Here is a 16444-nt window from a genome sequence, read left to right on the forward strand (position 1 = left end):
CTATGAAGTATTTTCCTGTCATGAAACCCAGTCGTTTTTTTGGGGTGTCAGAAGGTTCCATACTGTGACAAATATGAAAAGCAACTACTGAGAATTTTTTTTGTGTAGTGATGTGTGCCAAATATGGAGCCTGGGAAGCAGAACTCCTCTTAGTCTGCCATTCTGTGGCACAGAAATGGCATACTTCATCCTGTGATAACCTGTTGCAATATGAAGCATGCTACAAAATGTATTTAGTACTTTCATGTAAGAAATTTATAGCTGCATGAGTAGCAAGCCTGTGACAGAATATTGGTGAACTTGTCTTTGTTATGATCTTGAGATGTAGAGGTTCTTAACCTTTTGAGGTCTTGTTTGTGAGCTATGTAAGATGCACATAAAAAGTAAAGATTGTTTTCCATTAAATTCCAGGTGATCTAGGGACCTCACTCCATTGTTAACACTACACTGTTTTTAAGTGCTATGTTGTTATTTTGGCACGATGATTTAAAGAAGAATCTACCTGACTTTGTTCAAACTTAATCAAAGAGCGTGTTGAGCTGCCCAAATTCTGTTTTGTTAGGATTGAAATATAACAGATGTTCTTTGAGTATAGAATGCAGTTTTCAAAAGTGGGGTAGTTGTGCTCCCATATAATCTGAATAGATGAATCTGAATTGATCTGAATTTCTGGGCTGATCTGAAGTCTAGGTGTGTGTCATATGTCTCTTAATGTATATTTTTGCTTGTGTAGGATATTGGTCGTGTTACTGAACCTCCCAAGTTAAATGAGGCAGTAAATGAAGTTTACATCACTTACAACAGCACTACTCCTTGTCAGATAAACAACAAATTGAACTATACTACTCTTATTGTATTTCACTGCAGCCAAGGAACTAGTCTGGTAAGAAATCTGTTAAACTTATGTTGACTTTGGAGTGCAATGGGAAGTGGGTAGTAACCAGTGTTAGCTTTGTTTAAAATAGAATCAAGGATTTTTCTAGCCTGTAAGGATGGATTTGTTTCAACAGGAAATATACTTAGTGTTTGTATTCTTAACCAAGGGAAGTTTCATAGAGTGCATGAACTTTAGGCTTGGAAGGAGCACGTTCTGATGGTTTCAAGGATCAAAGTCCACTGAAGTAATGTAGCGATAACTTATTGCTGGCATTAATGCTGTATTGCACCTTGTCTAGGTTCAAAAGTTTGTGCTTATGCTACAAGCTAACCCAAGAAATGAGTGCAACTGCTTGTAAACTTATTAGTGTGAATTACTTCCCCTATCTTGTAACTCTTTCCATAGTCATACACAGCTTTAAAAATTTGCCTTTAGATATTTTTTTTTATTTTGTGTTGACACACAGACACTAAATTGAGGTTGCACGGTGCTATGAATCTAATACTGGAATTTTTTGAATGTTTTAACAAACTGTAGAGAAGCATTTAGATCGGATGTTTGACAAACTAGAGCTTGTTGAAGAGACTCAGTGGAACCATTTTCCATCAACATGGGGTATGAAATAAAATTCTAGGCAGCTCTGAATATTAACAGGCTGTACTCATTGTTTTATTTAAAATATGACAAAGGAAACATCATTCTTTCTAAACCTCAACTCAGTGAACTTGATTAGTGTTCTCTACCAATGAAAAACACAGTTCTCTCACACTTTTATTCCTGCTTGCGACTAAGCTGAATATCAAAATCTTGACCTTTAATTAATAAGAAACCTTGTGTACTTCAGTTACTGTTTTGATTGTTTTTTGGAGCTAGGTAGTGTACTTCAGCTGTAAATTTTCTGATGCTGGTCATAATATGAAGGCATGGTATTCGTCCTACAGTCAGTCAAGTCTAGCTTCAGTAATAACTGAGGTTAAGTGTTGGAGGGGGGAAAAGTAGACAGAACAACAAACCCCCAAAATTAAACCTAGTGTATCTTGCTGTTTTCTTTGGTAACAGGGCAAACCAAAGATGATAAGGAAACTTGACTGCAGTTTCGTGTTTGAGTGGGAAACTCCGGTTGTGTGTCCTGATAAAGTGAAAACTTTAGGCTGCTCTGTGACTGATGAACAGCTACACTATACTTTTAATCTGACCAGCCTTTCTGGAAGATCGTTTGAGGTAATGCCTTTGGGTGGTGTGGTTGTTTGTTTGGTGGTGGTTGTTGTTCTTATTATTATTTAAATAGCCCATTGCTAACAACATTTTAAAGCTGAAGCAGAGGCTTAAGTATCCCCAGGTGTGAGAGGAGATGGACATGTGCTGCAGCTTTGGTAAGTGTTGGTATTTGTTTGGCCTCTGACAGAAGGAATAATATTAGAGGGAATAACATTATTTTTTTAATGTTTTTGAGAGGGAAATTCATGGATATAGTGATGGGAAAAGGAAGAGGGTATCTTCACCTATGACAGAATCCTGAACACAAAGCCAGGTCTAGTGAACAGGCTATCCTCAGTCCCGTGGGTGTACTTAATCTGCCATTGTGCCATATTAAGGAAGACTAGACTTGCAGAATTAGTTATTGTATTTTCTTCCTGCATTATGCAAGTACTGCATAAGACTTGATCTTTATAAAGCACTCCACTGGTTCTTCATAAGTATTTACTATAAGCTGTGAGGCAGCCGTGTTTATGATGCTTCTGGATGTCCACACAGGTATTTTCTGGATCCAACAGTTACCACATTGGTGTATGCAGTGAGGCAGTAGACTTGTCCCAGGGAAAGTGCAAAGACGGGGCGGTGTGTCTGTTGTCGGAAAGTGGTGTGTCATCTTTTGGCGACATAAAGCAAATGAAAATGGACTATAGCCACCAGGATGAATCAGTCATCTTGCAATATACAGGAGGTGATTTGTGCCCTCCAGGTGAGATTGAAGGAGACAAGTTCTTTATGTAAACTTTTCAGCTCCTTTGTTACCCTTAGGAGCTTTTGTTGTGATAAGAGAGAAGCAATGTGGGTGTTGAATAAGTTGAATAGAAACACGTTTCTTTAAATCACATGCACCATACTAGTTGGCAACGTGAATATGTATCTCCTAGAAAAGCGTGCAACTTTTCTGTAGGGATGATCGTACCTAATTGTACACTACATCCTAGTCTTCTAAATGAGTTTACTCAATGTTTCCCTATTTGTTATCTGCCTTTGCCTACATATTTCCTTGAGTAGCATTGAAGTACAGATTTTGGATATGCCTGTTATTTGACTATATGTGATTAAGAGGATATACCTTTCTTTCTTAGTGACTGAAAAGGGAGAGCTTTGTGTTTTCCCCTTCAAGTACAAAGGGAAGACACATGACAAATGTATTACAGAAGAAAAGAATAGGCCGTGGTGTGCTACAACTGAAGACTACCAGGGAGATGAAAAGTGGGGATTTTGTAGTAATGGTAAGAACTTCCTATACTTCATGTGCAAGGGTCTGAGTTAGCCATTATGAGGTTGGGCAAAACTCTCTGGTGCAGTACAGTGGATGTAGAAGGATATAACTGGGCAAGACAAGGAATCAATGGAACAAACCTGCCTTTACTCAAATGAGTGGATAAAATACTTCTGAAATAAAAAGTTCATGCGTTTAGAAGATGAGTGTTCAAGCCATAAGTGATGCTCTGCTTTAATGGAGATCTGTAATTTTGGAAAGAACATTGGAAAGAGCATTTAAGTTAACCTAGGGAATTAAATTACTACATAAAATATTTGTGCTTCTGCTGTCTGAAACAATACCTGATAAAAATTTTTGTTAACACCTCAAAATTGCTACACTAACATCCCATATGTGCCTGGAAGCCTTTTATAAAGTGTATTTTCCTTTTATTCTTTTCCAAACTTCCTCCTCACAGCAACTGCAAGAAGGGAATCTACCATTATCTTCACATGTGATGAAAACGCTGGTGTTGGGAGACCACACCTTCTGAGTGAGACACTTAGCTGTGCTGTGGCATTTGAATGGAAAACTCAGGCTGTTTGTCCTCCCAAGAAGATGGAGTGCAAGTTTGTCCAGAAACATAGAACTTATGACTTGAGACTGCTCTCTTCCCTGACAGGATCGTGGATTTTTTTCCACAATGGAAACTCGTGAGTAACAAGCAACTCCTAGGGAGCAGCTTGCTAATCAAAGCTGTCAAAGTTGTAATGTGGCATAGTACTTCTGTTGGTTCAGTCTGTTTAAATTGCTGACAGTGTCTTAAAACTGCCGATGCTTATCACCACATGTACACAAAAAGAAAAAAAAAAAAGCTCTGCACCAATGCACACAGCATGGGCAACAAACAGGAGGACCTGGAAGCAATTGTGCAGCAGGAAAACTAATGTAGTTGCCATCACTGAAACGTGGTGGAATGACTCGCACAACTGTAGTGCTGCAGTGGATGGCTACGAACTCTTCAGAAGGGACAGGCAAGGAAGGAGCAGCAGTGGGGTAGTCCTATGTGTTAGGGAGTGTTTGGATTGTCTGTGGCTTGATGATGGTGACAGTAGGGTTGAAAGTTTCTGGGTAAGAATTGGGAGGGAAGGCCAACAAAACAGATGTGGTACAAGTCTGTTACAGACTACCCACCCAGAATGAAGAGGCGTATGAATTATTCTATAAGCAGCTGGGCAAAACCTCACCATCACTAGCCTTTGTTCTCATGGGGGACTGCAGTTTACTAGATGTCTGCTGAAAATACAATGCAGGAAAGAGGAAACAGTCTAGGAGGTTTCTGGAGTGTGTGTAGATAACTTCCTGACACAGCTGGTGAGTGAGCAGCTAAGGAAGGTTCCCCACTGGACTTGTTTAGGAACAGAGAAGGCTTTATGGGTGATATGAAGATTGAAGGCCGTCTTGGGCACAGTGGTGTTATGAAATGATTGAGTTTTTAAATCTTGGAGAAGTGAGGAGCAGGGTCAGCAGAACTGTCACCCTGGACTTCCAGATGGCAGACTTTGGCCTGTTTAGGAGACTGATTGGCAAGAGTCCCATGGGAGGCTGCCATGAAGGGCCAAGGAGTCCAGGGAGCCTGGACATTTGTCAAGGAGGAAGTCTTAAGAGTGCAAGAGCAGACTGTTCTCATGTGCCAGAAGATAAGCCAATGGGGAAGAAGACTGGCCTGGCTGAACAGAGCTCTGACTGGAACTCAGGGTGGGGCGAGGCGCGGAAAAGGAGAGTTCATGGCTTTTGGAAGAAGGGGCAGGCAACTTGAGAGGAGTACAAAGATGATCTAGGGTTATGCAGTGAGAAAATTGGAAGGGCCAAAGCCCAACTGCAACTTCATCTGGCTGTTGACGTAAAGGACAATAAAAAAAATCTTCCTGTAAATGTATCAGCATCAAAAGGAGAGCTAAGGAGAATTTCCAGCCTTCAGTGTATGCAGGGGGAAATGTAGTGATAAAGGATGAAGAAAAAGCTGAGGTACTTAGTGAGTTCTTTGCCTCAGCCTTTAATAATAAGACCAGTTCTCTGCGTACCCAGCTGGAAGACAGGGATAGGGATCCAAGAGGAAACAGTTAACGACCTGCTACTCCATCTAGACATGCAAAAGTCTGTGGGGCGGGCTAAGATCCACCTGAGGGTACTAAAGGAACTGGTGAAGTGCTTACCAAGCCACTTTCTGTCATTTATCAGCAGTCCTGGCTAACTGGGGAAGTCCTAGTTGACTGGAGATTAGACAGTGTGATGCTCATCTACAAGAAGGGCCGGGAGGAGGATCCATTGAACTACAGGCCTATCAGCTTGACCTTGGTGCTGGGGGAGGTTGTGGAGTAGATCGTCTTAAGTGACATCTCGCAGCACTTACAGGATAACCAGGAGATCTGGCATAGTCAGCATGGGGTTAGGAAAGTCAGGTTCTGCCTGACTAACCTCATCATCTCCTATGACAAGGTGACCTACTTAGTGGATGAGGGAAAGCCTGTGAATGTTGTCTACCTAAACTTTACTAAAGCTGTTGACTCAATTTCCCACAGCATTCTCGTGTGAAAACTGACTGTTCATGGCTTGGACTGGTGTGCTCTTTGCAGAGTGAAAAAAAACTGGCTGGATGGCTGAGCCCAGAGAGTTGTGGTGAATGGATTTAAATCCAGTTGGCAGTCAGTCACAGGTGGTGTTCCCCAGGGCTCAGTACTGGGGCCAATATACTGTTTAATATTTTATCAGTGATCTGGATGGGGGGATCAAGTGTACCCTCAATCAGTTGACAGCATCAATTTGTGCAGAAGTGTTCATTTGCCTGAGGGAGGGAAGGCTCTACAGAGGGATCTGACAGGCTGGGACAATGGGCCGAGGCCAAGAATATGGGGTTTAACAAGGCTAAGTGCCAGGTCCTGCACTTGGGCCACAGTCCCCCTGTGCAGCATTACAGGCTTGGGGATGAATGGCTGGGAAGCTGCCTGGCAGAAAAGGACCCGAGGGCATTGGCTGAATATGAGCCGGCGGTGTGTCCAAGTGGCCAAGAAGGCAGTAGCATCCTGGCTTGTATCAGAAGCAGGGTTGCCAGCAGGATTAGGGAAGTGATCATCCCTGCTGTGCGTTGGTGAGGCTGCGCCTTGATTATTGGGTTCAGTTTTGGGCTCCTCAGTACAAGATAGACGTTAAGGTACTGAAGTGTGTCCGGAAAGGGCAGCAAAGCTGGTGATGGGTATGGAGAACAAGTGTTATAAGGAGTGGCTGAGGTAATTGGGGTTGTTTGGTCTGGAGAAGAGGAGGCTCAGGAGAGATGTTATTGTTCTCTACAGCTCCCTGAAAGGAGGTTGTAGTGAGGCGAGTTTTTTTTCTCCCAGGTAACGAGTGATAGTACAAGAGGAAATGGCCAGCAGTTACACCAGGGGAGGTTTAGATTGGATATTAGGAAATATTCATTCGCTGAAAGGATTTTCAGGCACTGGACTGGGCTGCCCATGGAAGTGATTGTATTGCCATCCCTAATGGTATTTAAAAGGAGGCTAGATGGGGCCCTTGGGGACACTGTTCAGTAGTGGACTTGGCAGTGTTTGATTTGTGGGTGTGATCTTAAAGGTCTTTTCCAACCTGAATGACGCTGTGATTCTGTAAATACCAGCTTAGAGAAAACTGTAAATGTCAGGAAATCATCAACCTCTCCAGCCTTCCCCCTCCAGTTAGCAAATAGAAATGAACTGGCAAGGGTGAGAGCATTTAACTCTAAACTTATGATAAACTGTGGGATAAAAGAACTTTCACCCCATTTCTATAAATCCATCTGTTCTAATAAAACTTAACTGATGTTGCTCCAAAGAGATGCTGAATTGAAGATCACAGCACAAGCTGTAACCTTTGTAGCTGAAAACTTTTGAACACTTCTTGACTTAGTTATAATTTCTAGTTTTTACCCAAGTCAGAACTAACTAATGAACTGATCTGGTAAATGATTAATTTTTTTTGCACAGTCATTTACATGAAAATTACTGTTAGGAGTAATCTGCTAAAACCTCAGTACATGCTTTATTCTGTCAGCTAATTTGAGTATTTAATTTCTTTCACCCTGGCTAGCTTCCTGTGAGAATTCTGAAGTTTATATTTGACTTCTTCAGTGTAGCTTAAGTGATTTTAATGAAGTTCTTGTCTACCACATTCTCTATAGGTACTATGTGAATCTCTGTCAGAGGGTGCATGAGGGACCCACAGGCTGCCCTGAAAGAGCCAGTATTTGCAGGAAAAGCAACAATGGAGATGTTCAAGTTCTTGGACTTGTTCATACACAGAAGCTAAATGTGACAGGTAGAGTTACTTTTCCTTGTGTGAAAAACATGGATGGTTCAATGTTAAAACCTTAAGTTATGAAGAAGCCTTTATTTTGTAATGTCTTTACCAGTGAATCTGCTACCAGTTAATGCTGCTACTCAAATTTAAAAGTGGTATTGAAGCCATCAGAAAACATTGTAGCAAATAAATAGCGTTGTCATTAAAGCTATATGAAGTGAATTGTTCATCTGAATACTTTTTTTACTGAGCACTGGCACAGGTTGCCCGAAGAGATTGTGTCTTCCACCATAGAGATATTCAAGAGTTGTATGGATATGGTCCTGGGCAGCTGGCTTCAGGTGGCCCTGCTTGAGGAAGGGGTTTGGACTAGGTAACCTTCAGAGGTTGCTTACAACCTCAGCCAGTCTGTGATTCTATAATTGTGGGAAGGGGAATTATTTTTGTTCATTCTGTTTTAAGGGTTGTTCTAAGTCCACTAACTTCTTCAATTAAAGCAGCATGTGAAAGATCACCAGTTGGCTTCACTCTTAAAGGAAAAAAAGAAAAAAACAAACCTTGGCTTTACCCAAGTTCTTAATGTAAAGAATATTTTTCAAATCCATCCCAAGTCTGTGAGACTGAGGGAAAATTTCCATCCAGCTACAAAAAAAAGTGGGATGTATTGTGTGTAGTTTATTGGCTGGGTTTGTTTGTAAGAGGATGTCTTCATTTACTCCTATGTTTAAAAAAAGGGTATCTTAAATGTAAGCATTCATTATGGGCATGCTGGTGGCCTGAACACATGGTATGAGGTAAATACAAAGGTGTTTGAGAAGTGATTTTTAAACTATTATCAGTGTGAAGGCTTCACATTACCAAAGTACCATGATTGATACATGGTCTATTCAGGGGAAAGAAAATAACAAATAAGCTTGGAGAATGAGCAGAGGGAATTTCTGACAGCTGCTTGCAAAAACGCTGAGTGTCACCGTTTTTCATTTTTAGGTGATACAGTGTACATTAGTTATTCCAGTGGGCAGGAGTGTAGGAAAAACAAGAAAGTAACAACAATTATAGAACTGAAATGTGCAAAAACAGTTGGCATGCCCATGCTGCAAAGGTAAGTAGCAAATTAACGTACCACTGATCTTTATTGTTTTCATCCTTTGTAATTTTCTAGTAAACTCTACATCTCGAGACAATGACTGGTTTGGGGACTGTCCAACCTAACAATCTTTGGTATATACCTGTAAGACATGGATTTTCTGCAGTTTCTGCATCTGTTCACTTCCATAAACAATTGTAGTCTATTTTTATCTTAATTTCTGTGCAAAAATTTAAGCATTCTACTTTCAAATTTTTTGACGATGCTGTTTTCAATGTCAATTGTAGTACAACCACTCTTAAGTTTGCTACAAATCTGTTCAGTAGAGAACACTTAGTGTAGAAAAGTGATTGAGCTATAACAATAAAGTGATTGAGCTATAAACATCGTTTATTGTTGCACCAATAGAGATTATTTAGCTAGAAGTGAGATGTATATACATGATATCAAATACTAAGAAAGCTTGATGGATTTTTGCTCTGTCTTGATTTGGTTAACTGTTTATTGTCTGTAGAACTGAGAAACTGAGTGATGTGCTCAGTATGAGTCAAAGAACAAGGCGGCAAAATCTGACTAGCTAGTGCTCCTTGTCCTAGTTAATGTCCAGTATGTTAAGCCTGCCAAGAGCAGCCTGATGTGTTTATTAGATAAAATCCTTTGATATACTTCATGACTTCTGGAACTTTTGAATTAGGAAGTTTGAGTGGAGCCAGGTCTTTTAAAGTCTTGGAACTGCAGAATAGTGCAGTGTAATCTTTAAATTTGAGTGCGGCTTGACTGTTTTAGCTTGAACTCTCAGCATGGTGCTTAGACAGGACATTCCCATGGGACAGGACATTAACATGGGTTAGCAGCTGTATTTTTTCCCTTTTTCAAGATATGAAGCACTTGTTACTGTTCCCTGGAGTCATCAGTTGTGTGTGTTATTTGGTAGGTTTGATGAAGAAAACTGTGCCTACTACATCACTTGGGACACACGTGCAGCTTGTGCTGTGAAGCAGCAGGAAGTGGAAGTGGTGAACGGAACAGTTATTAACCCTGCAACTGGGAAAAACTTCTCTTTAGGGGATGTTTATTACAAGTAAGTTAAAAGAAACCAAACCAACCCCCTTAATGCCCCATCAATCAGAACACACAACACCGTAGTCTTATACTATAAGACAAAAGCTTGGTATCAATATTCTGTGTTGCCTTAACAGTTCTTAGCTGCCAAGTGCAAGTGGAAGGAGCACTGAATTCACCTTGCACCAGTGATGGGCTTAAAAACCTGATAAGTGTGGCTCACAGCTGGGCTTATAGCCGTGAGTGTGTTCATGTGTATTCAAGACTAGTCTAAAGCCTTCACGTACTCACCTTGGTGTTAGGTCTTTTTATTGTGGGTTATTGTTCTCTTCCATATTGTGTAGACTTCCATATTTCAGTGCCAGAACTTGATTCACCTTTCACTTATTTAACCTAGAGTAGTCCTTGGCTTTTTACATAGCACCTTTCTTCTTTCTGAGACAATCCATGTGGAAGTAGGAACTTATCCATCGAAGAGCTGTAGAAGTGATGGAGGACTGCTGTGGAGGAATGGTCAAGCATGACTGAACTCAAGAGAGGCAGGGAAAGATCAGCAGTTACACTGACTCTGCTACACATTGCACGTAACTCTATTCCAGAAGCTGTTATAAACTATTATATTTAACATCAATGTTAGTGTCACGGAAGGAAATCTGCCCATTCTAGCATTATGGGAAGACTAAACTCCACTTGCAGGGCAGAAAGCATTAGTGTGTGGGATGGGAGTAACTGAGCAAGAGTGTTGTGAATAAACCTGCTGTGCAAATGTGGATATAGCATTACAAGCATAGAGGAAAAAAACAAACCAAAACTCGGACCTGGGTGAAGGAGGAGGGGAAATCAGGACAAAATTCAAAACTTGGTGTAACGTGTGATTAAAGGCAAGTCATATTTGAGCAAGCTTAGGCTTCAAGCAGATGGCTGGAACAAATGTTTATGAATATTATAGGATTCTGTCTCTGATCAGCAGAGAAAAAGCATACTATTGTAAATAGATAATATGATACAACTAGTTACCCTTATGGAGAAGTCAGCTAAGCTATGCTTTTTATCATAGCTGTGGAGCGTACAGTATTGTTCTCACAGTCAGTAGGCTAGCTTCTGTATGAACTGCTGAATGATACTTTTGTCTCCAATTTATCTTAATCCGTTGGAGGTATTTATGTGCTCATACACCCACTGAGGGCAGTATAAGTGGAAAAGTTTTGGGTTTTGTGCTTTCTTAGGTTAAATTTAAATTTAAATTTTAATTTCCAATGTTCTGGAAGGAAACCTCAGTCCTGCATCTTTTCTGGTTTCTAAATCAGCTGCTCCAGCTTGCTCTGGAATCAGCCAGTGGTTGCAGCTACACTTATTGCTAGTCTTGTGTCTTTGGAATAACCTAAATCTGTGAGTTTAGACTTGAGGATAGACCTGCCCTCTGTTTCCTCAGGTTGTACACGGCTTCTGGCGACATACGGACAAATGGTGATAAATATGTATATGAAATTCAACTTTCTGGTATAAGAAACTCAAGTTCCTCGGAATGCTCTGGAGCTAACATCTGTCAAGTTAAAACTAATGAACGCCGCTTTCGCAGAGTTGGTTCCTCCAGCAAAGCTAAATATTATGTTGAAGGTAAGTGCTTGCTCGCTAGCCAGACTTGCTTGATACTCTGTGTGAGTTGCTTTATCAGAGACTGGTTCTTGTTTTGTGGCATCTGTTCTAATCCAGTTCTGTAAAGGTATCCAGAGATCAGCTTGAAGAATTTAGGTTTCTTTTTTCATACTGTGTAAGCTCACATACGGATGTAACCTTAATAGGGTTGACACATGTTGAAAGACTTTGGTAGAAACAATGCAGGACTTGGTCTCCTGTTTTCCTCTGTGCTTGTGCTGCATAAGCAGCATCTCCTTCACCTGCCTACTTTTTCTTGTGATGAGCTTAGCCCGCTGTTCTGTAGCAACTTATAGAATCAACTATGTAAAAGTATAAGCCCACCTGCAGTTACTGCCAAGGGTAAGCTGTTACTGCACAACAAATTCATAACTTACCAGAGTCTAGTGTTAATAGAATGTTATGAAGGAAGCAGTAACCTATGAGATTTTCTCTTTGTTGTAGATGATGACTTGGATGTCATATTTTCATCAGACTCCAGATGTGGTAAAGATAAATCAAAGTTTGTGTCTTCAACGATTTTCTTCCACTGCCGTCCACAAATAAAGGAAGGCATCCCTGAGTTCCTTCATGAAACAGCAGATTGCCAGTATTTATTTACCTGGTACACATCTGCTGTGTGTCCATTAATGTGAGTAATTAACCATTTTCTGAAAGAAGCTCTTGTTAGCACTTCTCAGCTAAAGGTTTTTTGTATTTGTTCATCACAATGGTTGTGAAAAAGGAAAAGAAAAAAAATGCATTAGACTCACGGGTAGGTGGAATTAGTGTTCATGTATGTGAAGTCTAATACGTGACCACTTAAAGCTTGCCATGTTGATCTGGACCTAAAGCTGCTTGTTTGCATGGGAAAGGGAGAGGCATGGTGGAATTAATGTTGTTTTTTTCCCTAAGACCTACTCTAGCTGACAGAACGTGCTGTTTCATGTTACTGAGAGGAGTAACCAGTAAGTTGGTAAAGTTTTTGTGCTCCTTGCCTTACTGTCTGGCAAGCTTTAGAGCCACAGTAAATACCGGTCATGCCATCTACCTGCTCAGTTCTTTAGGCTAGAGTGAAAATCATTACAGATTTTGGAGGAACAGTGAGGTATTTCTGCATTTAATTACGATCAGCTTATTCTAAAGATCCAAAAGGGAGTAATGAGATGGCCAGTATTTAAAAGCAGACTGACTGTATCTAGGTACTTCCCAGCATTCTTGATTTGTAGGCAGCTTTATTGCAAAGAATGGAGTGACTGACTGTTCACTTTCTGGTGGCTCGTTTGAAAATATATGAAAGCTATCTATTTTGGTTTAAACAGACAATTAACTATTGAGGGAGTTTGGTCTGTGTAGTGGCATGATCAGCTGGAAGGTAAATAATTGCTGTAGCTTTTGCAGCTTGCTCAGGTGAAGGTTTGGTTCTAAAATAGCAGCTTTGTGTGGATAGGTGCTGCTGTGTAAGCTCTAGAGTGCCTAATCATGCATTTCAGTCTTGAATGTTATCAGTTTTATGCACTGTTTGAAAGCATACCAGGATGTAAGCACAGTATGTACATTTTTATTTTTTTAGTAATTTTTACTTGGTACAAAATCTTCTAAATTCAGTTCTTTAAACCTGCTAGGTGGGAATGACAGGATGGTGTGGCATGTTTAATTTCTTTGGATCTGCTGTTTCTAATGCAGTTTGGTGTAACTGATCTTACTTGCCTTTTTTTTCCGAATTTATATTATTAGATCAACCAATGATCCAGAAAGCAATAAGCACCAGACTGATCAGGAGGCCCAAATGCATAAAGGCCTTTCAAGGAGAAGTCAGGCTGTTGGTGCTGTGCTGAGTGTCCTCCTGGTTGTTCTTACTGCATGCCTAATAATCTTGCTGTTCTACAAAAAAGAGAGGAGGTAAGAAATGGGAATGGTTGGACTTGATGATCCAGTGGGTCCTTTGCAACCTAGTGATTCTATCATTCTAAATGACTGGGAGGCTTTACAAGTTTCTGTGGCAGAATTTGGTTTCCTCAGTGAAAGGGATGTAATGAATTTTAGACATTTAAGTTCTGTTTTTCATTCAGCATCAGCTGTCAAACCACTGATTTTTCTAAAATACCCCATTAGTGTCTGAAGGCTGTGAAGGGGGATGGAGTACACAACTGAATTGGGCTAATCTGAATTTTGTTAGAGTGGTTCAGGGTCAGATGTTGCCTTGAGGTAGCTTGCAGCTTGCGTGGTGAAATGCCCTGTGTTGATGGTAAAAATCCAGTGAAGAAAAGGGAGGGCTATTAAGGGGGATACAGTATCCGTAATGCAGTATTCTTCTTCTTCTTTAGGGAAATCGTAATAAATAAGATAACGAACTGCTGCAGAAGAACATCCGGTGTTTCCTACAAATACACGAAGGTAATACAGTGGCAGAACTTGACAAGAAACAAACCCTTTGATTTTCTTAGTATGAAGCTTTTATTAATAAGTAGCCCCCCTTAATGTCTAGTTCCTTCAGTGCATGGAAGCCTTACTGTAGGGAAACCACACAGCTGAGGTATCTACATTTATACTGTGAAATTAGGAAGGAAGACAAAGTTGAGGAAATGAAGTCCATAAATAGACAAGTCACATATAAATATATAGGAAAGGAAAGAGAAGTCTGTAGTAACAGCATGCTATTGCAGTCTTATTGCCTTAAGATTCAGTTAAACCCAAGGCCAGGTATGGTGTGGGGTCTGATGGGGAGATCAGCGTGTGGCAGAGTCTGGAGTGGTGCATACAGTCTCCTCTTGCATTTTATTTTCTTGCAGATAAGCAGTGAAGAAGAGGCTAATGAGAATGAAACGGAGTGGCTTATGGAGGAAATTGCAGCACCAAATCACAGAACAGTAAAGGGAGGGCAGGAGAATGGTCACATCAGTACCAAGTCTGTTGCATCTGAAGCCTTTACTTCTCTCCACGTGGATGACCTGGACAGTGAGGATGAAGTGTTAACCATTCCAGATGTAAAGATTCAGACAGGAAGAGGACTAGAAAAGAGCAAACACCCCCAGAAGAAGCCATCCAGTCTTGGAAGTGATGACAAAGCTTGTTTGTTGAATGGGGGAAAGGAAAGGAAAGCAAAAGCCAAGCCAGGCCAGCAGCAGGCACAGAACTCTACAAATACAGTATCGTTTCATGATGATAGTGATGAGGACTTGTTGAATGTTTAATAACCCCTCTTGTGCCTAATCAAATATATAGAGAGATTATATATAATGGGACAACATTTCCAACCAAATATGAGGACTTCAGCCTGAAAGATTTTTCTGAATTTTGCCTTTAACAAGAAACCATTGAAAAGGGAAGAGGAGAAAAATTTATTGGTTGTTTACAATGATCTGTTCGGCAATGACTGGATTGCTGCCATCCAGTTGGCTGAGTTATATTGACTCTCTTTAGCCTGGACACACTTTTTTTTTTTCTTTAAGCCTCAGCATACATGCTTGCTTAAAAAAGAAACCTTTGAAAGGAAAGGATTAAGGCTCAGTGAAGCCCCTGGCTCCTGAGACTCAAGTTATCTGACTACTAGCATTTTAACTCCTTGTATTTATTGATCCTCACTACTCAGGTTTGCTTAATAGCAACATGTTCTTCCTGCCGGCAGGGTATTATTCTATGGGTTCACCCATCTTAAGACAAGGAAAAATATAACTTTTGTGTGTTGGGATGATTTGATGTAAATTTTGGAACTGGCCTAATTTATCATGTAAATTTGAATATCCATTCTAATTTAAACAGATCATTGGTTCAAAGGTATTGACTGAAAGGTACAACTGTATAGCTTTAGCCTGAAATGGTTGCTGTTCTTTGCATGATGTTTTTTTGGTACTGGTGTCATATGACTGACTTCATCAGTATTTGCCTAAGCAGCTGACAAACACCCAAAGAATTTTTTTTTCCTGCGTTATGGCTGGACTAGGCCACCTGCACAGAGAACCAGTTTTCAAGACATAGAGGCAGAATTACTGTAATACAACTTGCACTGCCCAGTTTGTCATCACCAAGAAAAGTGCAATGACTAGAGGAGCCCTGGTTGACCCAATACCTCTCTAGTATTAACTACAAGAAAAAAAAATAGGGCCAATGTTTTCTGATAGCTTAAGTCCTAGCTGTTGCGCTGCAGTCCTGGCCATGGTCATTGATTTGAAATGTTGCTGGCAATGAATGCAAGTCAAATTTCCTCTAGCAGACTTGCTCTTCTCCAGGTGTTTCCTAAATTAACTTATGGGCAATGATAGGGGTTCAAAGCATTGTACAAGTACATACATTGGTCAGAATTTTTTGAAACTACTCATTGTTTCTTTTGGCTGGCTTATTCAGTTTCAACAATGGTTTCTTTTTATAAAAACTCCATTTTGAATCAAAATAGTGTAATATAAAGTATTCAGCAATTTCAATAAAAGATATGAAGTGGGTATTCCAAATCCCATATCTCAAGTCTGGAATCTTTCTTATGCTAGTCTGTAATGCTGCGCAGCCTGGTGATACCCTTTTGTGCTGTGGTAGCTTATTTCTTAATTGCATCACTCAGAACCAGAACTGATTATTTGATGATGAAGATCAGAATATGTAGGTATGTCCCAGTGGTGTATTCTTTCTTTCAACATTCTTGGATTTTCTTCCTCTTGTATTGTTACCAGTGAAGGTGTAAATCATTTTGGCTAATGCTGTATCTTGTTATGCTTAAGACAAACGCTTTTATGGTTTTCTTTCTGATGGAAGCAGCTGCTGTCAGCAACAGATTTTGGAATAGCACTTATCTATCCTTAGACAGCATCAAGTACCATTAGAGCCTGATATAACTGGATTTTTTTTTTTTTTGAGTGGCCTGCAGTGAATTCTGCCTAAAGTTTTTCAGGTCTTCTACAGTAAAAAAACAGTCGTTTTGGCTGTACTGTATAATGGCTTCCCAAAGCTATTCCCAGTGCCATAATTTTTTAGTGAGTAATTTTTACAGAATCATAGAATC

The 16444-nt window shown here is 40.3% G+C and overlaps 1 protein-coding gene across 1 annotated transcript in view; it reads left to right on the forward strand.

Moving 5' to 3' along the window:
* IGF2R (insulin like growth factor 2 receptor) overlaps positions 1–15912 on the forward strand; it is a 60809-nt gene extending 44897 nt beyond the window's left edge. The window contains exons 36-48 of the mRNA XM_069852187.1: positions 734–883; positions 1937–2098; positions 2633–2840; positions 3217–3363; positions 3814–4048; positions 7549–7685; positions 8655–8769; positions 9689–9835; positions 11249–11433; positions 11917–12103; positions 13189–13353; positions 13779–13848; positions 14244–15912. Of these exons, the coding sequence (XP_069708288.1) occupies positions 734–883; positions 1937–2098; positions 2633–2840; positions 3217–3363; positions 3814–4048; positions 7549–7685; positions 8655–8769; positions 9689–9835; positions 11249–11433; positions 11917–12103; positions 13189–13353; positions 13779–13848; positions 14244–14645 (2310 nt within the window). The 3' untranslated portion in view covers positions 14646–15912. The remainder of the gene's footprint in view (positions 1–733; positions 884–1936; positions 2099–2632; positions 2841–3216; positions 3364–3813; positions 4049–7548; positions 7686–8654; positions 8770–9688; positions 9836–11248; positions 11434–11916; positions 12104–13188; positions 13354–13778; positions 13849–14243) is intronic.
* The last annotated feature ends 532 nt before the right edge of the window (positions 15913–16444 follow it).

Source organism: Phaenicophaeus curvirostris, chromosome 2, assembly GCF_032191515.1.
Source record: "Phaenicophaeus curvirostris isolate KB17595 chromosome 2, BPBGC_Pcur_1.0, whole genome shotgun sequence".
Classification (NCBI taxonomy): Eukaryota; Metazoa; Chordata; class Aves; order Cuculiformes; family Cuculidae; genus Phaenicophaeus; species Phaenicophaeus curvirostris.